Source organism: Osmerus mordax, chromosome 4 (assembly GCF_038355195.1).
Source record: "Osmerus mordax isolate fOsmMor3 chromosome 4, fOsmMor3.pri, whole genome shotgun sequence".
In the NCBI taxonomy this organism is placed as follows: domain Eukaryota; kingdom Metazoa; phylum Chordata; class Actinopteri; order Osmeriformes; family Osmeridae; genus Osmerus; species Osmerus mordax.
In genome coordinates, this window is record NC_090053.1 from 2,630,051 (window position 1) to 2,657,618 (window position 27,568).

A 27,568-nucleotide genomic window follows, 5' to 3' on the forward strand; every position below is an offset into this window, starting at 1 on the left:
TTTATTAATAAAACAACAACTCAAAATAAAATATGTCCAAAGTGTTCATACTGCGTGTAAGATACATGTGCATATCCAATAAAAGAAACAACCAGATTAGTGACGGATCTTCACAATTAATGTTTCAACACATGTTTACTCAGGCCCCTTGACCTAAGGTTGACCTACATGTTCCATCTTGTAAAGGGTGTGAGCAGAGATTAGACAATCCCGATATAAAGGGCCATCTACAGGCAGTCTCACCAACACCTGCCTTGCTAATAGAAGCCCACTATGGAGTGGAGAACTTTGTGGTGGTGTATCTTGGCTTTGTCAGTAACTGGTGTTATCGCTTTGAAAGCCAAAAAGGGTAAGATTGAAAATAAAAGATTATACAAAGACTAATTGTATTCAAAGACAAACCAGATGTTACTTTCATATGATTTTTGTTGTATTGTTTCCTTTTTTGTCTCTTCAGGTCGCAGCAGCAACCATGTTAACAGCATCTGCAGCACCTGGGGCAGGCAACACTTCAAGACCTTTGATGGAGAGCTGTACCAGTTCCCTGGCATGTGTGAATACACTCTAGCCTCCCACTGCCACGGGTCTTACCAAGAGTTCTCTGTGCTGATGAAGAGGAGTGAGGCTGGTGGCAACCCTACTGTCAGTTATGTAGGGGTCAGCATCAGCAACCTTGACTTTCATCTGACCAAGAACTTGATCAGGGTGAATGGGGAAGTGTAAGTAGTCCATTATAATAAATAATAATACAAAATAATAAATAATTTCCCCTGAAAATATGTCACTAAATTGTACTTTTCCAAAACTAATTATACACTATCCTTGATCTAAATTATATATTTTGTCCCTTCCAGCATCGATCTGCCATACTACAATGCAGGAGTTCAGCTGGAACGAAATGCAATTTACACCAAGCTTCACTCTAAAGTTGGCATCACTGTCATGTGGAATGGTGATGATGCAGTCATGGTAAGATACCATCAGAAATGTGTGCACTTTGACCACTTGTCAAAGTGCTGCTGTATGTTATTCTATTTATTACGATTGTAGGTTGAATTTGGTTCAAATGTTGAATAGTTTGGCTTTATTTGACTTTTTGTTTAATTGGAATATACCAGATTAAATCACTGACGTGCTGTCATTGTCTATATTAGGTTGAACTGGATTCACAGTATGCCAATCGAACCTGTGGACTTTGTGGAGACTTCAATGGTGATTCTGTGTACAATGAGTTCATTCATAACGGTGGGTTGGTTTTGCAATCTATGACTACTGGTGCAGTTCACCAATACAAGGGTTAGGTGCATTCACCTTGTGTTTTTTACCATCACAATTTGTGATGGTAAATTTCAGTATTTCAGTGACTGAAACTGTTGGATTTGTTGTTTACAGGTCGTTTGATAAGCCTGGTCGAGTTTGGAAACCTACAGAAAGTCCATCGGCCGAATGACGATTGTGAAGATCCTTATGAAAATGATGATGAACCTACAGATAACACACTGTTAGAAGACAAATGCACAGACTTTGTAAGTTTGTACTCAACTCTAAGTAATGTAAATGATTCAAGACTTACTTCTACAGAAATTATGTCAGGAACAATAACATGTCAAACAGATGCTACTGTATTTCCGAAAATTTGGCTTAGTAGCCAGTAACGTTGTCTATTTCCCACCCCTTTTTCTAGCGGGTCACCTGTAACCAGCTGCTGCATTCAGAGTCCTGGAAATCCTGTGGCACCCTCCTGGATCCTGAGCCATACCTCCAGGCCTGTGTCCAGGACATGTGTGGCTGCGCCAACACCACAGATGATTTCTGCATCTGCAGCACGCTTGCAGAATTCTCCCGCCAGTGTTCCCACGCAGGAGGGAGTCCTCCTAACTGGAGGACACCACAGTTCTGTGGTACTGCCTTTACTTATCATCACCCTACATTTTAGAGCCTTTTTTTCTTATCAAACCAAAGATAAATTTTGATTTACTTTCTTTTGTTTGCTTGGTAATGTTGGGTTTTCTTGGTTGCAGCTAAGCAGTGTCCATACAACATGGTGTATTTGGAGGATGGCTCTCCATGCATGGACACTTGCACACACTCTGACACAAGCTCACTGTGCGAGGAACACAAAATGGACGGATGCTTCTGTCCTGCAGGTCAGTTTTTCATTTTTTTTTCAAATATGAAACAATGTCTCGTTAATATTTTTTTTGAAACTTTTTGTTATACTATTATAAACATGTGGTCAATATTTTAGGGACGGTGTTTGATAATATCTCAAAGAGAGGCTGCATCACACAAGACCAGTGTCAGTGCAAGCATGACAAGGTCTACAACAGTGGGGATGTCTACAAACAGGACAAGGAGGAATGGTACGTTTATAAAACTTGTTTTCTCAGGTTAATATGTTTGGTAAAGGAGGAGTGACTAAGGACCAATTGTATTATGTCATATCCTGTTAATTACCTCAATGTATTTTTCTGTCAGTGTCTGTCACCATGGCAAGTGGTCTTGTAAAAGCCTTCCGAGTCCTGCAACATGTGCAGTTGAGGAGGGGTCACATGTGACCACCTTTGATGGCAAAGGCTTCATCTTCCACGGAGACTGCTACTACACTCTGGCTAAAGTTGAGAACAAGGTACAATATAACATGTGAACCATAGATATGACTTTTAAGTCACAAAAAATCTCAATGAATTCATAGGCATTTCACTTATTTCCTGTGTCATGTCAATGTTTTGTTAGGAGAGTGTGGTTCCCAAGTTTACCATTTTGGTCCAACTGACTCCCTGTGTGAGCTACGAGCTTGATACTTGTCTAAAGACAGTGGTGGTCCTTCTGAACAATGACCGAAATAATGTAAGTATCCTTCAAGGAAAAATATATTTGACCTTAACTTGGACACACACTTGTGTATTTATTTTCTGATGTGTGTATTTTCTCAAATAAGTTGTTGTGTCCTTCAGGCGTTGGTGTTTACAACTAACGGAAAAGTAAAGCACAATGCGGAGATTAATTTGCCTTACAGCACAGGTTGGACAATATTATCCAAATTTAATGTATCAAATGTGTTTAAGAAACATACAAACGTTCCGTTTCTTCATGGAAATGAACATTTGCTATTGTGATCGAATCATTTTAGATTGCTTGAGAAGGGGTTAACTCTTTCCCCCCCTTCCTCACAGCTGACATCAACATATTCCAGCCGTCATCTTTCCACATCATTCTCCAAACCAGCTTTGGGTTGCAATTACAAATCCAGCTTGTCCCTATAATGCAAGTTTATGTGACACTGGACCAGATGCATAAGATGAAGACCAGAGGTAATATAGTTAATAATCACTTTTTATCCCACTGATTATCTGTGCAAAGGTGTGTCATGTGATTTAAGGTTTACAGTATAACAACTCTCATTCATGTTATAAAGACGACCATGCCTTTTGTTTGGTGTAGGTTTATGTGGAAACTACAACATGGTTCTGGGTGATGACATGAAGAGCCCTCAGGGGATTGTGGAGGGTACAGCATCCTCCTTTGGGAGCTCCTGGAAGAGCAATCCCACCTGCCCAGACCGGGTGGAGAGGCTGGATGACCCATGTGCACTTAGTGTGGAGAATGGTACGTTTTGATTATACCTGGCCTTTTACTGGTCACATAGCCACACTTTTAAGTTATATCATATCAATGTTGTATTGTATTTTATGTTATATTATATTAACGACAACTTTAAAAATCCTGCTCATATCACCGCAATGAATGCAAATACTGTTTTGCGTAATCCAAATGTGCACACTAAAACAGCAGAAGAAACTGTATGTACTGTAGAAGCCATATTTAAATTCAACCTTGTTATTGTTGTTTCCTCAGAGAAGTATGCTGAACACTGGTGCTCACTGCTAAAAAGTCCAGAAAGCACTTTTGCTAAGTGTCACACCTCAGTTGATCCTGAAATGTACTTCAAGGTAGATATATAATTGTTCTGATTGGCTGAATCCTTGGATGATTGCAGCTTTATAATTGTATGCAGTCAGGTGGCTGAGCGGTGAGGGTATCGGGCTAGTAATCTGAAGGTTGCCAGTTCGATTCCCGGCCGTGCAAAATGACGTTGTGTCCTTGGGCAAGGCACTTCACCCTACTTGCCTCGGGGGGGAATGTCCCTGTACTTACTGTAAGTCGCTCTGGATAAGAGCGTCTGCTAAATGACTAAATGTAAATGTATGGTCCTCTCTGCAGCGCTGCACATACTCCAGTTGTAACTGTGAGAAGAGTGAGGACTGCCTGTGTGCTGTGTTCTCCTCCTACGCCCGAGCCTGTGCAATCAAAGGAGTGGTCTTGACAGGCTGGAGAGAGAACGTGTGTGGTAAGGATCTCATCACAATGCCTTTTAGCATGAAAACAATCAAGACATCTCCAACAAACAATTCTGCTATTCTAACCCTCTCGCTTAAAATACTTTTTTGTTGTTGTTGTGGACAGACAAGTACACAACGAGCTGCCCAATATCTCAGACCTTCTCCTACCAGCTACAGAGCTGCCAGCTGACCTGCAGATCACTGAGCTCAGAGCGACAGGGCTGCACCTTGGACTTTCAGCCTGTTGATGGCTGCTCCTGCCCTCAGGGTCTCTACCTGGATGATAAGGGTGTCTGTGTGCCCATGGATAAGTGTCCTTGCTACTATGACGGTGTCCACGTCAAACCAGGGAAGTCCATCAACGTCAGAGACGAGCATTGGTGAGTGACTGCTGCCTACCGATGAAAAGGGAAAGTATTCCTGGTGAACATGTAACACCCTGTCCGTGATCCTTTACTTGTGCAGTATGCAGAGACATTAATTTTTTTACAGTTAATAATTAATTGTCAAATTTGTATAGTTAGTCACATCCGTATCGTTTTCTTCTTCAAGTATCTGCACCAATGGCAAACTTCACTGTCGTTCTTGGAAAGTTCGTCTCCACTCAGAGAGTAAGTTGCCTCAAGTCACAACATGGCCTCACAACCTTTTTGGTACAGAACATGCATAATATGGTCTCTCTCTCTGTGTATGAAACATAGCTATGCCCTCTGTTACAGCCTGGCCTCACAACCTTTTTGGTACAGAACATGCATAATATGGTCTCTCTCTCTGTGTATGAAACATAGCTATGCCCTCTGTTACAGCCTGCCAATCCCCAAAAGTGTTCTTCAACTGCTCTACCGCTGGTTCAGGGGAGATAGGAGTACAATGTGCTAAAAACTGTAGAAATCTGGACAGTGACGACTGTGTGAGTTGATGGCCGATGATCTTCCCAGTACATGCTTTTCACCTTCCAGGTTCTTCCCTTTTTAATCAGTTGGCTTATTTTGTTTTTTTACCAGTACACCTCAGAGTGTCAATCCGGTTGTCAGTGTCCCAGTGGCTTTGTTGATGATAACAGAGGTTTCTGTGTGAAAGAACATGACTGTCCATGCCTCCATGATGGGTTGTACTATGCTTCTGGGCGAAGTATCCCAGTCCAGTGCAACACATGGTAAGCTCATGTCATGATGATATGACTGATGTATGAATTATATACTGTACACATGTTCTGAATGTATTTGAATGATGTCCTTATCTAGCACCTGCAAGCGGGGACTTTGGGAGTGCACAGATAAGAAGTGCTCTGGAACCTGTACAATTTACGGCAGTGGTCATTACAGCACCTTTGATCAGCGAACGTATGGGTTTAGTGGCGATTGTGGCTATGTGGCTCTCCAGGTGAATGCATTTTGAAATCAGAACCATATGGAATGACAGAAATGTTTTAGAAATAGTTTTGCTATTTTCTGAGCAACTATTTTACCTCTTGATCTACTAACTGATCATCAATAAACTGTGTTAACATTGTCATCTGCGTTCAAGAATAAATGTGGGGAAGGGACAGTCCAGGACTTTGGAGTGATTACAGAGAACATACCATGTGGAAGTACTGGCACAACCTGCTCCAAGACTGTCAGGATTAAGCTGGGGGTGAGTGAGAATAGAACTGAAATATCACTGACAATCAGCAAAACAGCTTGTTCAAAGACAAATCACAATTGAATGTGACATTTTTGTCATAAGAATGTAAGAATACACTGTGATAACCTTATTGCTCTGACAGAGAACAGAGTTAAAACTGTCACATGGATCATATGAAGTGACGGAAACAGATGAAGGCGTTCAAATCAAATACAATGTGAGGAACGTTGGCTTGTACCTGCTCGTGGAGTCTTCTATAGGACTGGCTGTATTGTGGGATCGCAAAACCACAGTCCGCATTATCCTTGAACCACATCACATGGTAAGTTGGATCCCGAACTGCAGCTACAATTGTGCTGAATGTTTTTGACTGTTGTTATTATACTGTAATCTTGTGATCTTGTGTTATCACTACTGGATGTACTTAATCTGTCTTACTGTATCCCCCCCTGTATTATTATGGAAGAATATGAAAGGAAGGTTAAATCCACTTACTTAGAAATAGATCCTAGTTTACAATAGACTGACATCATATGGGCAGATGCCTGAATTTGTTCTCAAAAAATACAGAAAGGATTTTACACACCTCTCATTGTAAACAGGAAATGCCTTAACGGATTTACTTCCAATTCCAACGTATCTGTGTATCTAAGCACTTACAATGAAATGTATGTGTGGCTGTACAGGGAGAAGTTTGCGGCCTATGTGGGGATTATAATGGGGATGGCCAGAATGACTTCACCACTCAAGGCCAGATGACTGTTAGCAGTGCTCTAGAGTTTGCAAACAGCTGGCAAACATCATACTATTGTCCAGATGCAGAAGCAAACACAGAACCGTGTGTTGCCAGACCCAATCGTCATAACTGGGCCAAAATGCAGTGCAGCATTATAAAAGGAATTACTTTCCAAGATTGCCACAAAAAGGTAAAAAAAAATTATCACATTCTCACACACATTATTATCTTATGTAAATTAAATAAATGACTTTGAAATAATTATTTTAAAGAAATAGTACTCATTAAAACATGCATGTTTTGCACATGCTTTTTTAGGTGGATCCTACACAATTTTATGAGAACTGTGTGAAAGATTCATGTGCCTGTGACACTGGGGGAGACTGTGAGTGTTTATGCACTGCAGTAGCGGCTTATGCTCAAGCTTGCAACGAAGCCGGTGTGTGTGTTAACTGGAGAACACCTGAGATCTGTCGTAAGTACAGATTTCTTGCATTGTTTCAATAGTTTCTGAAATAAGCCAGTGATTTGGCCAAAACACTAATAAATGAATTTCACATCAAGCCCCAAAGTATGGAGCATTAAGTTTATCCATAGCTCATTACTTTTTATTCAGTTTAATTTGTAGATAACCCATTTCCCCATAGTATTCTTCAAAACTATTTTATTATCATCATATACTATGATAAGTTTTTTTTTTCATTCTACTGCTTGATAAATATAAAATAATTCAAATATATTAATTGTTACTGCTGATATTTCTGTGCATAACCTGTTTTTATACATATGAATAATTATGCAGATTTACATTACGAAATGCTGAATTCAATAGATTTAATAAATTAGATTAGATAGATGTTTGATTGCTTATGGATGATAATGTATTTGATTGATTGCATGGTAAATTGTCTTTCATTTTACAATACAGCTGTGTTTTGTGACTACTACAATGAGCCCAATGAGTGCAAGTGGCATTATAGCCCATGTCACACACCTTGCTACAAGACCTGCTTGAATCCACAAGGCATATGCAGCAACCCAATTCCAAACCTGGAAGGTAATTCATCTTTTTGCTTTTACAACAGTATAATATTTGTTATTTTAAATAGTAAAAGGAACAAATTATCAAAAGCTAAAATTCTAATAATGTTATTTGACTTCAACATAGGCTGTTACCCAGTGTGCCCAGAGGATAAACCCATATTTGATGAAAAGAACCAGACATGTGTTGAAAAGTGTGACGTCTGCATATACAATGGAACTGTGTATGAGGATCACGAAGTTATTTATAATGTGACTGATAACCTGGGAATGTGCTACTATGCCATTTGCATAAACTCAACCGTAATCCATACCAATGAAACTTGCTTTCCGACACCGACCCCACCAACAAACACATCCACTTTGCCACCATCGACAACTACCCAATCTGTGACATCTCTTACTACAACGGAAAAACCCACGACAACCACCACTGTACAGACTACCATACCTGAACCAACACCACCTCCTACTACAACTGAAAAACCAACACCACCACCACCAACAACCACAACTGAACCTCCAACTCCTGAACCAACACCAACTGAAAAACCAACACCAACAACCACTACCACCACAACTGCACTTCCAACTTTTGAACCAACAACAGCCCAAACTACCAAATTAACAACTGTGAAAACTTCTGAACCAACACCACCTCCTACTACAACTGAAAACCCAACACCACCACCACCAACAACCACAACTGAACCTCCAACTCCTGAACCAACACCAACTGAAAAACCAACACCACCACCAACTACAACAACCACCACAACTGAACCTCCAACTCCTGAACCAACAACAGCCCAAACTACCAAATTGACAACTGTGAAAACTTCTGAACCAACACCACCTCCTACTACAACTGAAAAACCAACACCACCACCACCAACAACCACAACTGAACCTCCAACTCCTGAACCAACACCAACTGAAAAACCAACACCAACAACCACTACCACCACAACTGCACTTCCAACTTTTGAACCAACAACAGCCCAAACTACCAAATTGACAACTGTGAAAACTACTGAACCAACACCACCTCCTACTACACCATGTATTCCTACTTGTGAGTGGTCAGAATGGTATGACGAGGATGACAGTTCAGACAAAAGTGACTGGGAAACATATGAAAATATCACACAAAGTGGAAAGACTGTCTGTGAAAAGCCATCGGATATTGAATGTAAAGATACAAGATACCCTGATTTGACCCTTGAAGAAGCGCTTAGTAGTACCAACCAAGTTGTGACATGTGATGTAAATATTGGTTTTATTTGTAAAGAAGAGGACCAGCCAAGGCGACCAGGAAAATGCTACAATTACAAGCTCCGTGTTTATTGTTGCATTATTTGTACCACACCAACACCAACCACCACCACAACTGCAGCTCCAACTCCTGAACCAACACCACCACCAACTACAACAACTACCACAACTACACCTCCAACTCCTGAACCAACAACAGCCCAAACTACCAAATTGACAACTGTGAAAACTTCTGAACCAACACCACCTCCTACTACAACTGAAAAACCAACACCACCACCAACTACAACAACCACAACTGAACCAACTCCTGAACCAACAACAGCCCAAACTACCAAATTGACAACTGTGAAAACTTCTGAACCAACACCACCTCCTACTACAACTGAAAAACCAACACCACCACCAACTACAACAACCACAACTGAACCAACTCCTGAACCAACAACAGCCCAAACTACCAAATTGACAACTGTGAAAACTTCTGAACCAACACCACCTCCTACTACAACTGAAAAACCAACACCACCACCAACTACAACAACCACAACTGAACCAACTCCTGAACCAACAACAGCCCAAACTACCAAATTGACAACTGTGAAAACTTCTGAACCAACACCACCTCCTACTACAACTGAAAAACCAACACCACCACCAACTACAACAACCACAACTGAACCAACTCCTGAACCAACAACAGCCCAAACTACCAAATTGACAACTGTGAAAACTTCTGAACCAACACCACCTCCTACTACAACTGAAAAACCAACACCACCACCAACTACAACAACCACAACTGAACCAACTCCTGAACCAACAACAGCCCAAACTACCAAATTGACAACTGTGAAAACTTCTGAACCAACACCACCTCCTACTACAACTGAAAAACCAACACCACCACCAACTACAACAACCACAACTGAACCAACTCCTGAACCAACAACAGCCCAAACTACCAAATTGACAACTGTGAAAACTTCTGAACCAACACCACCTCCTACTACAACTGAAAAACCAACACCACCACCAACTACAACAACCACAACTGAACCAACTCCTGAACCAACACCAACTGAAAAACCAACACCAACAACCACTACCACCACAACTGCACTTCCAACTTTTGAACCAACAACAGCCCAAACTACCAAATTGACAACTGTGAAAACTACTGAACCAACACCACCTCCTACTACACCATGTATTCCTACTTGTGAGTGGTCAGAATGGTATGACGAGGATGACAGTTCAGACAAAAGTGACTGGGAAACATATGAAAATATCACACAAAGTGGAAAGACTGTCTGTGAAAAGCCATCGGATATTGAATGTAAAGATACAAGATACCCTGATTTGACCCTTGAAGAAGCGCTTAGTAGTACCAACCAAGTTGTGACATGTGATGTAAATATTGGTTTTATTTGTAAAGAAGAGGACCAGCCAAGGCGACCAGGAAAATGCTACAATTACAAGCTCCGTGTTTATTGTTGCATTATTTGTACCACACCAACACCAACCACCACCACAACTGCAGCTCCAACTCCTGAACCAACACCACCACCAACTACAACAACTACCACAACTAAACCTCCAACTCCTGAACCAACAACAGCCCAAACTACCAAATTGACAACTGTGAAAACTTCTGAACCAACACCACCTCCTACTACAACTGAAAAACCAACACCACCACCAACTACAACAACCACAACTGAACCAACTCCTGAACCAACAACATCCCAAACTACCAAATTGACAACTGTGAAAACTTCTGAACCAACACCACCTCCTACTACAACTGAAAAACCAACACCACCACCAACTACAACAACCACAACTGAACCAACTCCTGAACCAACAACAGCCCAAACTACCAAATTGACAACTGTGAAAACTTCTGAACCAACAACAGCCCAAACTACCAAATTGACAACTGTGAAAACTTCTGAACCAACACCACCTCCTACTACAACTGAAAAACCAACACCACCACCAACTACAACAACCACAACTGAACCAACTCCTGAACCAACAACAGCCCAAACTACCAAATTGACAACTGTGAAAACTTCTGAACCAACACCACCTCCTACTACAACTGAAAAACCAACACCACCACCAACTACAACAACCACAACTGAACCAACTCCTGAACCAACAACAGCCCAAACTACCAAATTGACAACTGTGAAAACTTCTGAACCAACACCACCTCCTACTACAACTGAAAAACCAACACCACCACCAACTACAACAACCACAACTGAACCAACTCCTGAACCAACAACAGCCCAAACTACCAAATTGACAACTGTGAAAACTTCTGAACCAACACCACCTCCTACTACAACTGAAAAACCAACACCACCACCAACTACAACAACCACAACTGAACCAACTCCTGAACCAACAACAGCCCAAACTACCAAATTGACAACTGTGAAAACTTCTGAACCAACACCACCTCCTACTACAACTGAAAAACCAACACCACCACCAACTACAACAACCACAACTGAACCAACTCCTGAACCAACAACAGCCCAAACTACCAAATTGACAACTGTGAAAACTTCTGAACCAACACCACCTCCTACTACAACTGAAAAACCAACACCACCACCAACTACAACAACCACAACTGAACCAACTCCTGAACCAACAACAGCCCAAACTACCAAGTTGACAACTGTGAAAACTTCTGAACCAACACCACCTCCTACTACAACTGAAAAACCAACACCACCACCAACTACAACAACCACAACTGAACCAACTCCTGAACCAACAACAGCCCAAACTACCAAATTGACAACTGTGAAAACTTCTGAACCAACACCACCTCCTACTACAACTGAAAAACCAACACCACCACCAACTACAACAACCACAACTGAACCAACTCCTGAACCAACAACAGCCCAAACTACCAAATTGACAACTGTGAAAACTTCTGAACCAACACCACCTCCTACTACAACTGAAAAACCAACACCACCACCAACTACAACAACCACAACTGAACCAACTCCTGAACCAACAACAGCCCAAACTACCAAGTTGACAACTGTGAAAACTTCTGAACCAACACCACCTCCTACTACAACTGAAAAACCAACACCACCACCAACTACAACAACCACAACTGAACCAACTCCTGAACCAACAACAGCCCAAACTACCAAATTGACAACTGTGAAAACTTCTGAACCAACACCACCTCCTACTACAACTGAAAAACCAACACCACCACCAACTACAACAACCACAACTGAACCAACTCCTGAACCAACAACAGCCCAAACTACCAAATTGACAACTGTGAAAACTTCTGAACCAACACCACCTCCTACTACAACTGAAAAACCAACACCACCACCAACTACAACAACCACAACTGAACCAACTCCTGAACCAACAACAGCCCAAACTACCAAGTTGACAACTGTGAAAACTTCTGAACCAACACCACCTCCTACTACAACTGAAAAACCAACACCACCACCAACTACAACAACCACAACTGAACCAACTCCTGAACCAACAACAGCCCAAACTACCAAATTGACAACTGTGAAAACTTCTGAACCAACACCACCTCCTACTACAACTGAAAAACCAACACCACCACCACCTACAACAACCACCACAACTGAACCTCCAACTCCTGAACCAACAACAGCCCAAACTACGACAGAATCTGTTATCACTGGTCCAACAAAAACATCTCCATCAACAGGTGGACAAATTACCAATAGTACTACTGTGAATACTCCCAAACCATCAACACCTCATAGTACAACTGAAAAACCCACAACAACTACTACTGTGACCACCCAAAGTCAACCTCCAACCACATCACCAACTCAATCACCAACAACAACAACCCCCAGAACTACAGAATGCATTTGTACTTTCAATGGGAAGCACTATAAACCAGGTAATACAAAAATGGCTGTAGAATAAGAAAGAGAATGTCATTTTAATTGGATGATAATTACTTGATAACTTAACTGTCAATTAATTTGGTATTTAGGAGAGACCATATTTGACCAGGAGCACATGGGGTCAGATATATGCCTTACCATGATATGCTCCAACATTTGTGAGATTAAGAATACAACAGGTCCATGTGTTGTTCCAACCCCACCTCCTCCCACTTGCCCAGATTGGGACAAAGTCGTAAGTCACTCCACACAAATGCTTCAAATGAAACTGAGCAAATACAAATGTGCTGATATTTTCATGTTATTGATGGAGTGAATCAACATTTGGTTTATTAGGATATTGTGAAAACTGCCAATTTATTGTCTTCCTGTTCCTTCTTCCTCTAAACGTCAGCAAAACGAAACATTCTGGATTTGCAACTGCACATTGGCCAGATGCATTGAGAATAATACCATTGAAATAATTCCATATGAATGTCCACCCCTTGAGAACATCACTTGTGCCAATGGCAATAATCCAGTTCTTGTTTATGATGAGGAATATTGTTGCGAACACTATGTGTGTGACTGTGAGTTTCTCTTCTTCTAAGTCTCAAAAATACACAGTATTTCTTTTCTTTTTTTGCTTCTTGTAATAACTGCCCAATCTTAATAGTTGGATTCATGCTATTTCTATTGCAGGTGTGTGTGAAGGTTGGGGAGACCCTCATTATATAACATTTGATGGACTCTTCTACAGTTATCAAGGAAACTGTACATACATCCTCATGGAGGAGATCAGACCTAATCACAACTTAAGAATTTATATTGACAACGTCTACTGTGATCCCACTGAGGAAGTGTCTTGTCCCAGGTCAATCATCGTGTCTTATAACTTCCAAGTCATAACACTCAAGAATCACAACCTCATCGGTGCTGTGCAGTTAGAGGTACTGTGCAGTATGTTCTATGCTAAGTTATATTGACCCACTGGTTTGTAAAATTCTAACATTTGTTCATTAATTATTAAGGCTAAATTACTTGTTCTTTTGTTCATTTCATCAAGGCTCTTATTGGTGGGGTTGGCCTCGATCTACCTTTTTCACGTCATGGGATGAAGATTATGAACTCTGGACTTAATATGGTTTTGGAGATTCCTCATCTAGAAGTGGTTGTTACATTTGGTGTCAATGGCTTTAGTGTTGCCCTTCCATTTAGAAAGTTTGGAAACAACACACAGGGACATTGTGGTAAGTGTTGAAGCCTTTTTCTACAGACCAAGCCTTTCAGTAGTGGACAATTTAGATTTCAATCCCCTTCTACATTGTCGCTAAATCAAATTTGCTTTTAAAAGTGTGATAATTAGTATTTGTATTTGTGTATCCTATCAGGGACATGCAACAACAATCAGCATGATGACTGCATGCTGCCAGGTGGCCAGCTGGTGAATAGCTGTGCAGTTATGGCAGATTACTGGCCTGCCAAAGACCTGTACCAGCCTGACTGTTTTGTGCCACCCTTGTTCCCACCGACCGACTCACCGGTTCATCCTTCGCCGATGCCATGCAAACCTGATTCCATTTGTGATCTTCTTAAGAGCAGGTACCCCCAAAAAACACACACACATTTCAATTTGTTTTACAACAATATGCCATGCCACAGGTGTATATTTTAAACCCTTTTTTCATATTGTGTCTTCGAAATGTCTGTTACTCATGATTTTCTGTCTGGTTTATTTACACAGCTTGTTTGCAGAATGCCATCCATTTGTCTCACCTGACAAATTCTATGAGGGATGTGTTTTTGATAGCTGCCATGTACTCAACCCAGCAGTTGAGTGCACAAGTTTGCAGACTTATGCTGCTGCTTGTATTCAGTTTGGAGTTTGCATACACTGGAGGAACCACGTCCAAATATGTGGTAAGACAACCCTTCCTGTCAGTGTGTTGTACAATTATTTATTTAATCATTTAAGCAACATTTTGTATTAAGGTTGCATTAAGTACCATGCAAACACATAGCTATTCCTACAGTAACAACATTGTAGTTACATAAGAACTGCTACTCCCATACTGTTTAGCAGTACAATTTATTACACAAGTGAGACTCGGTAAGGGCTGGGCTTTTCAGGCAAGGCTTACATTGATCCTATTTTGGTAAAACATCCTTCAACTGACCCTTTACAACACCCCCTTAAATCCCTCCCCCGCAGTGTGTCTTCGTACACTTTAGTAATAATTTACAACCCTAACACTTACATAGCCATTCCTATAGACCTACAATGTTGTCACTGTACGTGTTGCTATGCAGTTACATGGTAGTTCATGTAATCTTAATGTAAAATGTTACCAATTATTATACTGTAGATAAACCAAAACGATGTACTTTCTTTTCCTTCCTCAACAGCCAACGAATGCCCGGCAGGCAAAGTCTACAAACCCTGTGGTCCTGCAGAGCAGCCTACCTGTGATGATAAGTAAGTCTTACATGTCTGACATGTTACAAGTCATGCTTACATCAAGCATCAGGTCCCTCGGGCATTCACATCGTTCTTATGCTTGTCATTCAGGGAGACCAACCATTACTGTTTATTTTATTTCAAATGCATGCATGCTCAGAAAAAAAACATCAGAATATAACTAAGTTCCCTTTTACAGTCCTGCTGATACCAACTTGAATTTTACAACTGAGGGATGCTTTTGCCCAGATGGCATGAAGCTGTTTAACAAAAAGTCTGGAGTCTGTGTGGATAAATGTGGTAAGTATACGCAGCATTTTGAGATTATTCTGATCATATCATCCATGATGTTAAACCAACTAAAACTGTTAGAGGCCCATTTATGATCGATGATTCTGACAAGACATTGCATTTTGTAAAATTGATTACTGATTGTGGTGCGTGTTTTCATAGGGTGCCTTGATCCAGAAGGTGTACCACGAGAGGTAAATTAATGAGACGTAAAACAAATTACTACCTATTCACAAAGGTTCAAATGAAAGTAATAGAAACCATTCTTGTCACATTGAATTAAATTAAATCAACCGCCTATTTGTAATTCTTCATACAGTTCAATGAGAGGTTTCAGTACAAATGCCAGGACTGCATTTGTGAGAAATCCACCAAGACTGTGACTTGCAAGCCTAAGGTTTGTCCAGAGTCCCCTGTACCCACCTGCACTGATCCAGGGTTAATCGTTGTCAACCAGACTAATCCATCAGACTCCTGCTGCTCTAGCCTTGTTTGCCGTAAGACTCATTCAGACTCTAATCATTCTCACAAATTCTATCACATAATGATGTGCAAACTATTCATTTCAGACAGTAGAATATATGTGCAATTGCTTTTTCCACAGAGTGTGTCAGCAGTACTTGTCCATCTAACGACATGAACTGTCCGATTGGGTTCAAGCCTATGGTCTCAGTGCCTGAAGGAAAATGCTGCCCAGAAACCACATGTGGTATTTTCTTTAAGAATAACTTGTCCCAAAGTTTTTATAGCAAGAACAACAATGATTGTGAATTCCCTGTTATTTCATTGTGAGTGTCTCTGTCTCCTTATACCAGAGGCTAAAAGAGTTTGTGTGCACAAAAATATGGAATACCAGGTAATAAAAGCATAAACACTCTGATATATGTATGTCTAACCAACTGCATCTAAAAAATCAATTTGTACATGAGAATAGTTTTATAATGTTAAATATTTTGAGTTCCATTTACACATTTCACATGTTTTTCATGTTCCTAGCCTGATGACTTAGTACCAGTGGTGGAGTGTCAAGTCTGTACTTGTACGAGGGAGGAGAGAGTCGATGGCCTGTTAAAAATAGTCTGTCAATTTCCGGAATGTGATCAAAAGTGTGATCTGGTAAGAACGAGAATATTGATTGCTCCTAGTGATATTTTGAAGCATGAAACTGTGAAGATATAAATTATCTCTGTCAACTGAGTCTCATTGTGTTTTTCTCCCAGGGATATGAGTATACTGAGACAGACTCAAATGGATGCTGTGGAAAGTGTTTGCAGACGCACTGTATCCTCAAAATTAATGGAACCAACAAGTTGCTGAAGGTAAGTGTCCTTACCTGTTTAAAGAATTCTGAGTAGTTATTAATTAATCTAACTTTGCTTAAACACTGAACGTGTGTGTGTGTTTGTGCCCACCCAGCCAGGAGAAATCTGGCCAATGTCTGGCAATACATGTGAAAGATACAGTTGCTTTAAGAATGGTGCAACCTATGTAACCACCAGCTCCAAGACCCAGTGTCCTCCATTCCAGCAGAGCAACTGCCAGCCGGTATATATTGGATACATGCAACAATTCCAATTTGCATTGCTAGAAAAATCTGGATGTCAAAAGTAAAACTTTTATTTCTGCCACACCACAGGATTCAATACAGACAGCAGCAAATGGTTGCTGTAAAATTTGTGAGTAGGATTTTCTTATTATTATTTTACATTTACATTTAGTCATTTAGCAGACGCTCTTATCCAGAGCGACTTACAGTAAGTACAGGGACATTCCCCCGAGGCAAGTAGGGTGAAGTGCCTTGCCCAAGGACACAACGTCATTTTGCACGGCCGGGATTCGAACTAGCAACCTTCGGATTACTAGCCCGATTCCTTAACCGCTCAGCCACCTGACCCCCTTGGTGAAATTCCAAAATATTTTATACATGAGTTCTGTTCAAAACATCTACAAGCGGTGTCACAAGATAAGAATTATATTCAGTCATATTTCAAATACAAAAATTGCCACAAAAGGAAGTATTTTTCTTGTTCTCGAACAGGTGTGGAGAAGGAAATGGCCTGTAAGATAGGAAGCAAGCAAACCCGCATCAATTACAAGGGATGCCAGTCTGTGGAGGAAGTGGACATGCCTTACTGCGAAGGAGCCTGCAACACTTTCACCAAGTACGACACACATTTAACAAGCACTATAAATCAATATGAACAAGTGCACAGTGCCTGTGATGCAGACAGTGATGTCAGTGAGAAGGACACACACAGATTCTTGGAACTATAGATTGATAGTGCACATTGCCCTTGACGAAGTAGGTGATACACACACACACACAGATTCCTTGAATTATAGATAGGAAATAGTGCAGTCGGTGAGTAAGATATCAGTGACACAAACAGATTTCCGTTTCTTGCATACTAAAGATAGTGACAGTGAGTAAACTTCATAACTATGTGTGAACCCCTTCCCATCAGAGTTCAGAGTGCCTCTGGCTAAAAAGTCATTATACAACAAATCCTTCATTCCCAATGCAATACATATTCAAAACTCATGCTACTGATACATCACACACACTCTGCCTTCAATCAAAAGAACATTTTCTAACATGGCAACATATTAGACAATAAAGCTTTTTGAATCTTTGAATCTCTTTGTGTTGCAGGTACTCAGAAGTGGCTGCAATCATGCAGCAGTCCTGCACCTGCTGCAAGGAGTTGCGCTCTTCCAACCGTACTGTAACCCTGCAGTGCCTGAATGGAGATCAGGTTCCTTACACCTACATGCACGTGGAGGAATGTAGCTGCGGGAACACTGACTGCAACAGTGCCAGCAGATGGTCTCTCCGCAAGAGCCGGAGTCTCAGATTGGTCTGAAAGGGACTGCAATTCCCCCACCACTTTGCTGTGATGAATAAGTTGTCTACCCTAGCCCCTTAGCTGTTAGCTACTGTAGATTATATTTTAAATGTAGAAATCAAATCTATTTATCTTAATAAATGCATCTGAAAAACAACAACACTGGTTCATGTTTCTATTTCTGAATAATGACATTGTACAGTATTAAGGGCCTATTTCCCATAAAGGCAGTGTTTAACTTTGATCTGGTAAATTCCTTCCCTTATTAAACACTACAAAACAGTAATGTGGTTAATAAACTGTTTTGCTGCTTAGTGGATGCTACTTTATATATTACTGCACATCTTAACCCTTGTGCTGCCTTCGGGTCACATGACCCAAAGGTTCATAACGAACCATCGTTGTGTTTACCCAATTTTACTCAATACAAAAACAAATAAAAATAATTTTCTTTCAACTTTCGCAATGTGGGGGGTCTGAGACAGCCCAACGGTTAAAAGAAAATGCTTCACTTTGTTTTTGTATGCGGTAAAGTTGTCGCAATACGACGGTGGGTCACAATGACTGATGGGTCAGAATGACCCGAAGATAACACAAGGGTTAAAAAGTGAGCTGCTTCATAAACATTCCACATCAATCACACAATATTAAATATTCCATATTTTATATACTTTCATATTATGTGATCTTACATTTATCAGATTAAATGTATACTGTACATTAAATATAGTATATGACATTGATTGACTGTAAAAGCTTAAGATGTTATATTTTCATCATCCCATTGGTCAATATTTGACACATGATTATTGTTAAAAACTTCCTTTAGAATGAAACGCGAAGGTCACTTGGAGTTTCCTAGTTTGAACAGCTGCTGAAACTCAAACTCTTGATATCCTGCTACGCAGGATATCAAGTGTCAATAAATGTATCCTCATTTAAAAAAATGTGGTGAACCACAAGCATTAAACCACATTCGCTCCAGTTCAATTGCACAGGTAGTTCATCTGTTTCTTCTTAAGGTAAACAAAGATTATCAGGAACACCACTGAGAGTAAACTTCTGCCACAATAGAAGAGCCTATCACATTCCATCTGGATCCTATCATCTACATCAAGCACGCCATGGGGGGTTAACCCATATGTTAATTGCATCAGATGAAGACTTGGTAAATAAAAAAACAGGTATGACAAGGATGTCTGGGTGACAGTATATATTCCACTAAGAATAACAAGTCTATTCATCAGTCTTGGGGCATCAGACATCATAAGGATGGCTCTTAGATGGATGAAACCATGGCTTGTTCTCTGTTTTGGATTATATGCTGCACAGAAAGGTTGGTGTGCTCAATGACATATGCATGGATTTGAATTAAAAGCATTACCCAGCTCTGTTGTAAAATGTAAAAAAGTGTTGAAAGGATGATCTGTGATTGTATCCTCGAATAGACACGTTTAGGAAATATGGAGGAATATGTTTTTATTTTTATTTTTTAGGAGTTCTCTCCTCTGACAGTGGACATGTATGCAGCACATGGGGGTACTACCACTTCAAGACCTTTGATGGAGATTTCTTCCAGCTTCCCTCCTCTTGTAACTACGTCCTGACATCCCTGTGTAAGGGCGATTATGAGGAGTTCTACATCCAGCTACAGCGTGGTGAAGTAAATGATCATCCCATCATTAAAAAGGTCACCATTAAGCTGGAAGGGACATTGGTGGAGCTGTCCAACAACTCAGTCAGTGTGGATGAGAAAAGGTAAGTGTGAAATGGTCTGTTCAAATAAAGAGAGGAATGATATCCAATGAAACGTATTATTAACTTATTATGTTGGTTCCACTCATCAATTGTTTTTGTGATCTTTCACTAGAGTCACCATTCCATTTAGTCAGTCTGGACTGTTGATTGTCAAGGCACAATCTTACATCAAGATCACGGCAAAGTTAGGTTTTGTCGTCATGTGGAATGAAGATGATGCCCTCTGGGTAGGTTTGCCTATGATGCCCCACTGCCCTGAGAGTGTGCCACAAGGGGGTACAATTCATCTCTCAAAGGGTTATTAAACCATGTTTTAGCAAGGATGGAGGGTGATATTTGATCTTAAATGGCTTAGTCAAGTAATGAATGTACTTTTTTTTTTTACATGTTTTTTTACATGTTTTTTTACATTCCTATACCAAATGTGAGTTAAAACCCTTTCCTCCATTTGTTATCAGGTTGAAATGAACACCAAATTCAGGAATCAGACTTGTGGACTGTGTGGTGACTTCAATGGGGTTCAAACCAATGAAATGGTCCCAGAAAATGGTAAAAAAAACACTGAAATCAAGCCAGAGAAAAGTGTCATTATCAAGTGTTAATAATAAACGTAAAGTTTTCCTTTACAGATAACCGTCCAAACCTTGAATTTTATGGTAAAAAGTGGAACACAGACAGCTTCAAGGAAACCTGCAAGGAAAACTCTCCTCTGTCTCAACTGAAATGTGAAAATCAGGTGCTTAGAATTGTGCTGACTTGAGCCGATGTTACGGAATCTCAGTCATTGACTTCCATCTAGGAATAGTTCCAGTATTTTGAATATGTCCCACCTTGACTTATTTTGCAGACAGGACAATGCGAGCACCTGCTGTCGGATCCTGCCTTCAACAGCTGCAAAGACGTGATAGACACAAAGTCCTTTATCAAGGCCTGTGAGATGGATTTGTGCTACTGTACCAGTAGAAATGTCTCTTGTCAGTGTCTAACCATGTCCGAGTATTCCCGCCAGTGTGCCCATACAGGAGGAAAGCCCCAAAACTGGAAGACTGCAGAGCTCTGCCGTAAGAACGGGATCCCTTTTCTATGTGTATACTGTTAATACTCCAAATATTACTTAATGCCTGTTAAATGTTTGCTAAATGATTGTAGGCTAATCTGCAGATATTTACACACAATGACATATGATACAGTATACATTACATCTTTACATTATCTCTGTGTTCAACAGCAAAAAAATGTCCTCTGAACTTGGAGTACCAGGAATGTGGCAATGCCTGCACTGACACCTGCAGTAACCAACACAGACGCAACTTGTGTGAAGACCATTGCATTGATGGCTGCTTTTGTCCTGCTGGTAAATTCCTTCCTTCCTTAAATACTTTAAACAGTAATATATTTAATATACTGAATTACTGTATAGTGGACACTACTTCATATATCACGGTAGATCTTAAAAAGTGAGCTGCTTGAGACATTAAACACCATACGCTAAATATTACAAATGTTCATATGCCGGTTGCACAAAACACCTTAACTTTTTTACTTAATTATGACACTTAGGGGTACATTTCTCCTTAGCTAAGGGATTTACTTAAGGGGTGTTTTGTGCAACCGGACCCTTGTACTTAAGTATAACATGAGATTAAATAAATGAGATTAAATATACACGGTACTTTAAATGTTGTACCAGATTGCATTTTTTAACAGTCAAAGCCATTGTAACATATCCGAGAACTGATTCATTCATTGTTTCTCAAAGGAACGGTCTATGATGATATTACTCAGCATGGCTGTGTTCCTGTAAACCTGTGCTCCTGCTTCCATAATGGAAAGTCTTACAGTCCTGGAGAATCCTACTCAAGAACTTGCCAAAAATTGTAATAATTATCACATTTTCAATAAGTATTTGCAGTAATACATTGTGTAAGCACTTGCATTAGATTGGCAGACTAAACTGATTGAATGTCTCTGCTAGTACCTGCGCTAACGGCAAGTGGAGTCGTGAATATCTGGACTGTCCAGGCACCTGCTCTATAAAGGGAGGTTCTCACATCACCACCTATGATGGCAAAGACTACACTTTTCATGGAGACTGCTCTTATGTTCTGTCAAAGGTAAGGGACACAAACAAATGCAGAAATATGTTTGTACTATATTTTTATTCAGCATCATACTGAGGCATGATATTTTTATCAGAATTTTTACGTATCACCCCTCAACCTTGTACTTAGCAAACCAAGGGCCAGGATTTCACCGTCCTTGGTGACATAGTAAAATGTGGAAAGTCTAACATTGAAACTTGCCTGAAGTCAGTAACTTTGGTTACACAAGGGGATATGGTAAGAATATTCCGTCCATCAGCACCTGTATGTTCAGTATGTTATCAGCACCTGTATGTTAGCATACGTTGGGTGATTGAAGTGACAATTTCAGTTCATTCATTAATTGCAGACGGTTTTGATTGAAGAAAGTGGAGTCTTTGTCAATAAAGTTTTTTCTCCAATGCCTCTTTGGATAGGTCAGTTGCTTCAATTATGTAATCAAGATGGGTATTTTTGAGTACTATTGATTTACAGGAAATTTCTGTCTTATATTGTATTTTAGTGACAAGTTATCTGAAGTCAAACTTTTTTTCACAGCTAATTTAACAATCTTCAAGCCCTCTACATTCTACATTGTCGTGCAGACAAACTATGGGCTTCGTTTTAAGGTTCAATTAGTACCATTGATGCAGGTCTATATCACAGCTGATGTTTCCCACAAAGGGAAAATGAAGGGTATGTTTTTTCATTTAGATAAAATAAAATGTTACATAATATACAGAATGCATAATATTATGTATTGGACAAAATTTTATTTTCTCTTTTTTTTTTTACACTTCATTTAGGCCTTTGTGGAGATTTTAATGACGTTGAGGCCGATGATTTCAAAATAATACATGGAATGATTGAGGGGACTGCTGTGACTTTTGCTAACACTTGGAAGACCGAAACAAGCTGCCCTGATGTGACCAATGTGTTTCATAATCCTTGCACCATGAGTTCTGAAAAAGGTAGTTTAAGCCTCTGTATAACAAAAAACTGTCCCTTAATACTCGGGCTACTCTCTGCCAATACAGCAAATAACTAATTTTGCTGTGTCCTAATTTTGTTACAGAAAAGTATGCCAAACACTGGTGTTCCATGCTGTCAAAAAAACCCGGAATATTCTCTGAATGTCATTCTCAAGTAAATCCAGAGAGTTATGAGGAAGTAAGTCCTAGTATTTTAAAATTCTGAAAGATTTTTTTACAGATTCATATTAAAATCTGCACCGGTGTAAGTGTGTGTGTGTGTCTACAACGGTTTCTTTACTTCTTCAAAGTACTGCATGTACGACAGCTGTACCTGTGAAAAGAGTGAGGACTGCATGTGTGCAGCGGTCTCCTCCTATGTCCATGCGTGTGCTGCGGCCGGTGTCATCCTACAAGGATGGAGAAACACCACCTGTGGTGAGTTCCACCTCAAACGGGTATTATCTTATTTCATCGTTTATGTTTTCATAGTTTCACGTAGGGGAGTCAGGTGGCTGAGCGGTTAGGGAATCGGGCTAGTAATCTGAAGGTTGCCAGTTCGATTCCCGGCCGTGCAAAATGACGGTGTCCTTGGGCAAGGCACTTCACCCTACTTGCCTCGGGGGAATGTCCCTGTACTTACTGCAAGTCGCTCTGGATAAGAGTGCCTGCTAAATGACTAAATGTAAATGTAGTACAAAACTTTGATTTACAGAACCAAAATATTGAATAATACACTTCACTCATTAGGTGGTTACACATCACACTGCCCGGGAACTATGGTATATGACTACAGCATGACAAGCTGCGGTCGCACCTGTCGATCACTCAGCCAAACCGATGCAGCATGTGAGGTAGACTTTGTGCCTGTGGATGGGTGTGGCTGTGCCGAAGGAACTTATTTAAACGAAAAGGGAAAATGTGTCCCTGCCTCAGAGTGCCCCTGCTACTATAGAGAAAAAACACTGTCCCCTGGGCAGAGGCTCAGTACGTATGAGGCTACTTGGTGAGTTGACTCATGTTCATCCAAAACATTTGTGTGTTCACTTGATTGGGATATGTATATGAAAAAGGACTGGACCTACCTGTCGCATACGTGAATCTGTGTTTAAATCTTGTAATTCCTTAATCCTAAAATTGTTTTCACTTTGTGAAGTCTCTCCTAATGTGCAGGTTATTGTGGTGAAAATGTAACATGTCTTCTTGTCCTTTTTGTTTACCAAGCTTTTGTCACAATGGGAAATTAAGCTGTACAGGAACAACAAAACAAATATGTATGTACTACCACCCTACCCCAACTATGTGTGTTAAATGTGAAAAATCAGATGTCAGCCTATGTTTAATCCAAGAAATCTAACTATTATTCCCTTCAGCATGCAGCAAACCAAAGGTGTTCTTCAACTGCACAAGGTCTAGAATCAATGAAAAGGGCTCAGAATGCCAGGAGAGCTGCCAAACACAAACAGAATGTGTATGTCTTTCAAAAACTGCTGCAATGGCTGCAGTATTACAACATTCAGTATTCTAATCTCCAGGTAGATTTTTTTCCATTTACAAATGAAATGGTCATTCTGTTTTATAGGTCAGTAAAGAATGCATCTCAGGCTGTGTGTGTCCTGAGGGCCTGTTGTCTGACGGTAACGGTGGCTGCACTGAGGAGGAACACTGTCCCTGTTCACACAACGGGGTCGTTTATCAGCCTGGAAACGTAATCCAAGAGGACTGCAATGTCTGGTACTGCAATTTACAATAGATTAGGTTATACGCCACTTACACATCTCTGGCATGACATTGCTAATGCTGCTTTTTGTTTTTGATTTTAAAGTGTTTGCATGGGAAGAAACTGGCAATGTTCGAAAAATGAGTGTAGCGCGACCTGTTCCATTTATGGGGATGGACATTACATCACTTTCGATGGCAGGAGTTTCTCTTACGATGGCAATTGTGAATATACACTTCTACAGGTAGGGCAATGGCTATAATGTTGTTTATCAAACATGTTGCTCAAATCAAGCAATCTGATTGAACATCTACTTCCTCAAGTTCAGTTTATTTTGTACATGTATTTTGAACATTATTATTTATTTATGAAAACACAGCTTCGCCCCAGGTCGAAAGGCCAAACAACACCCATTAGCTGTGATATTATAACATACTAACATACACAAATACTACGGCCTGTTGAGAGCTTTAAAATACTGGAATGGTTTATGTCATAGGTACATTTTTTTTTATTTTTATACCAATATCAATAAGAATTGAAATTTGGAACCTAATTTTGCTCATCTCCAAAATGTATATTGACATGTTCCAGGACATGTGCAGCAACAATGCAAACGGAACCTTTAGCGTGACTACACAGAACATACCTTGCGGAACCACTGGTACAACCTGTTCCACCGCTATCAAGCTCTTCTTAGGGGTAAGCTGGAAACACATTTAACCAAAAGAATACGGACATTATATGATACAAACGTATACAGTTATTTTTTGTATTCAACTGAACATTTGCAATTGTTTCTTTTAGAACAACGAGTTATTTTTCTCAGAGGAAAATATTCAAGTCCTCAAACAAAACACTGGAACAGATGTTTCCTATAAGGTCCACACTATTGGTTTATTCTTGGTTGTTGAAATTAGCAATGGACTGATCCTCATATGGGACAAGAAGACAACTCTGTTCATTAAAATTGCCCCCACATTCAAGGTGAGTCATGACAGATGTCACTGTAGTCTTCAACTAGCATGAACTTGTGCTATATTAAATAATTTCTTATTCACAATTTCTCTCCAGGGAAAAGTCTGTGGTCTGTGTGGAAACTATGATGGAAATGCAAAAAATGACTTCACAACCAGAAATCAAGCGGTGGTGGTGGACCCTGTTGAGTTTGGAAACAGCTGGAAAGTGTCTCAAAGTTGCCCTAATGCAGTTACTGTAAAAGACCCTTGTACTTCACAACCACATCGAAAGGCTTGGGCTTTGAAACACTGCAGCATCATTAATAGTGATGTATTTAAACCCTGCCACTCACAGGTAAGCAGACAAAACCTAATATCATGACGTGAAAAGGTATCCTTCATGTAGTGTTGTATACATTCACACGTATGTGTTTAACTAAAGTGGGTGCAAGTGTTAAGTTTGTGTACAACACAAACACACAAAAAACATTAGCAGAACAGAGTTAGGGTATTTGGGTTTCAAGAAATATGCCATACAACCTAAACCTCTCTGCCCTCCATACATCTGTATAAGAATAGAGTAAAGGCTACCTTTTTGGTAACCTTTCTTGTTTTGGTAAAAATCGGTCTGTATGGAGAACCATTTGCCATAATAAGACTTCTGTTAACTTGATGCACCATCGCTTCTGTCATGTTTTGTAAAGGTGAATCCTACAGAGTACTACAAGGCCTGCGAGAGATACTCATTCTGTCATGTTTTGTAAAGGTGAATCCTACAGAGTACTACAAGGCCTGCGAGAGAGACTCCTGTGCATGTGACACAGGAGGAGACTGTGAATGTTTCTGTGCAGCTGTTGCCGCCTACGCTGCAGCGTGTAACGAGGCTCGGACCTGCATCAGATGGAGAACGCCCAAAATCTGCCGTGAGTAGGAGTAGAGGAGTAGAGGAGTAGGGAGTCAGGTGGCTGAGCGGTGAGGGAATCGGGCTAGTAATCCGAAGGTTGCCAGTTCGATTCCCGGTCATGTCAACTGACGTTGTGTCCTTGGGCAAGGCACTTCACCCTACTTGCCTCGGGGGAATGTCCCTGTACTTACTGTAAGTCGCACTGGATAAGAGCGTCTGCTAAATGACTAAATGTAAATGTAAATGTAGATAGGGCCCTGTAATGTTCAATCTAAGATGAGACCTTTTGAGTTCTGTCTAGAGATCAATGGTTGGCACACATAGCCTTTCAATTAATCAGTATTTTTTTTTTATTACCAGCTCTGTTCTGCGATTTTTACAACCCTTCTGATGAGTGTGAATGGCATTATGAGCCATGTGGGTCACCTTGTATGAGGACCTGCAGGAATCCTTCAGGAAAATGCTCTGAACAGATTCCAAAACTGGAAGGTAACATTGATACCTGTTTTGTATTGACATGACATGTACCTATTCTGTAACAGATTTAAGTATAGCATTTTCCTTACTTTTCAAGGTTGCTACCCAAAATGTCCCTTGGCTGAGCCTTATCTTGATGAAACTACA

The 27,568-nt window shown here is 40.3% G+C and overlaps 2 protein-coding genes across 2 annotated transcripts; both read left to right on the top strand.

Moving 5' to 3' along the window:
- The first annotated feature begins 273 nt into the window (after window positions 1–273).
- Window positions 274–18,569, top strand: muc2.1 (mucin 2.1). Its single transcript, XM_067234152.1, has 30 exons — window positions 274–349; window positions 458–719; window positions 855–969; window positions 1,155–1,245; window positions 1,393–1,526; window positions 1,685–1,901; window positions 2,022–2,147; window positions 2,249–2,363; window positions 2,479–2,617; window positions 2,737–2,850; window positions 2,958–3,024; window positions 3,177–3,314; window positions 3,445–3,609; window positions 3,859–3,953; window positions 4,225–4,351; window positions 4,468–4,723; window positions 4,896–4,954; window positions 5,150–5,253; window positions 5,348–5,499; window positions 5,588–5,726; window positions 5,871–5,978; window positions 6,112–6,291; window positions 6,656–6,895; window positions 7,024–7,180; window positions 7,634–7,762; window positions 7,874–8,049; window positions 16,926–17,024; window positions 17,205–17,250; window positions 17,744–17,867; window positions 18,359–18,569. Exons 1-30 carry the CDS (start codon window positions 274–276, stop codon window positions 18,567–18,569), a joined length of 4,161 nt encoding a protein of 1,386 aa, XP_067090253.1.
- A 1,240-nt stretch (window positions 18,570–19,809) lies between these two features.
- LOC136942230 (mucin-2-like) lies at window positions 19,810–25,084 on the top strand. Its single transcript, XM_067235071.1, has 18 exons — window positions 19,810–19,887; window positions 20,048–20,309; window positions 20,422–20,536; window positions 20,768–20,858; window positions 20,939–21,045; window positions 21,157–21,370; window positions 21,538–21,663; window positions 22,069–22,186; window positions 22,285–22,423; window positions 22,541–22,648; window positions 22,761–22,827; window positions 22,949–23,086; window positions 23,197–23,361; window positions 23,466–23,560; window positions 23,673–23,799; window positions 24,112–24,367; window positions 24,735–24,832; window positions 24,944–25,084. The coding sequence occupies exons 1-17, from the start codon at window positions 19,824–19,826 to the stop codon at window positions 24,775–24,777; spliced, it is 2,235 nt and encodes a 744-aa protein (XP_067091172.1). The 5' UTR covers window positions 19,810–19,823; the 3' UTR covers window positions 24,778–24,832; window positions 24,944–25,084.
- The last annotated feature ends 2,484 nt before the right edge of the window (window positions 25,085–27,568 follow it).

Coding starts and splice junctions, on each gene's coding strand:
- LOC136942230 (XM_067235071.1), top strand. CDS start 19,824: ATGGCTCTTAGATGGATGAAACCATGGCTTGTTCTCTGTTTTGGATTA. Junction 20,859..20,938: donor TGAAATGGTCCCAGAAAATG/GTAAAAAAAACA, acceptor TTTCCTTTACAG/ATAACCGTCCAAACCTTGAA. Junction 24,368..24,734: donor AGTACGTATGAGGCTACTTG/GTGAGTTGACTC, acceptor TATTCCCTTCAG/CATGCAGCAAACCAAAGGTG.
- muc2.1 (XM_067234152.1), top strand. CDS start 274: ATGGAGTGGAGAACTTTGTGGTGGTGTATCTTGGCTTTGTCAGTAACT. Junction 3,315..3,444: donor GCATAAGATGAAGACCAGAG/GTAATATAGTTA, acceptor TGTTTGGTGTAG/GTTTATGTGGAAACTACAAC. Junction 5,727..5,870: donor GTGGCTATGTGGCTCTCCAG/GTGAATGCATTT, acceptor TCTGCGTTCAAG/AATAAATGTGGGGAAGGGAC.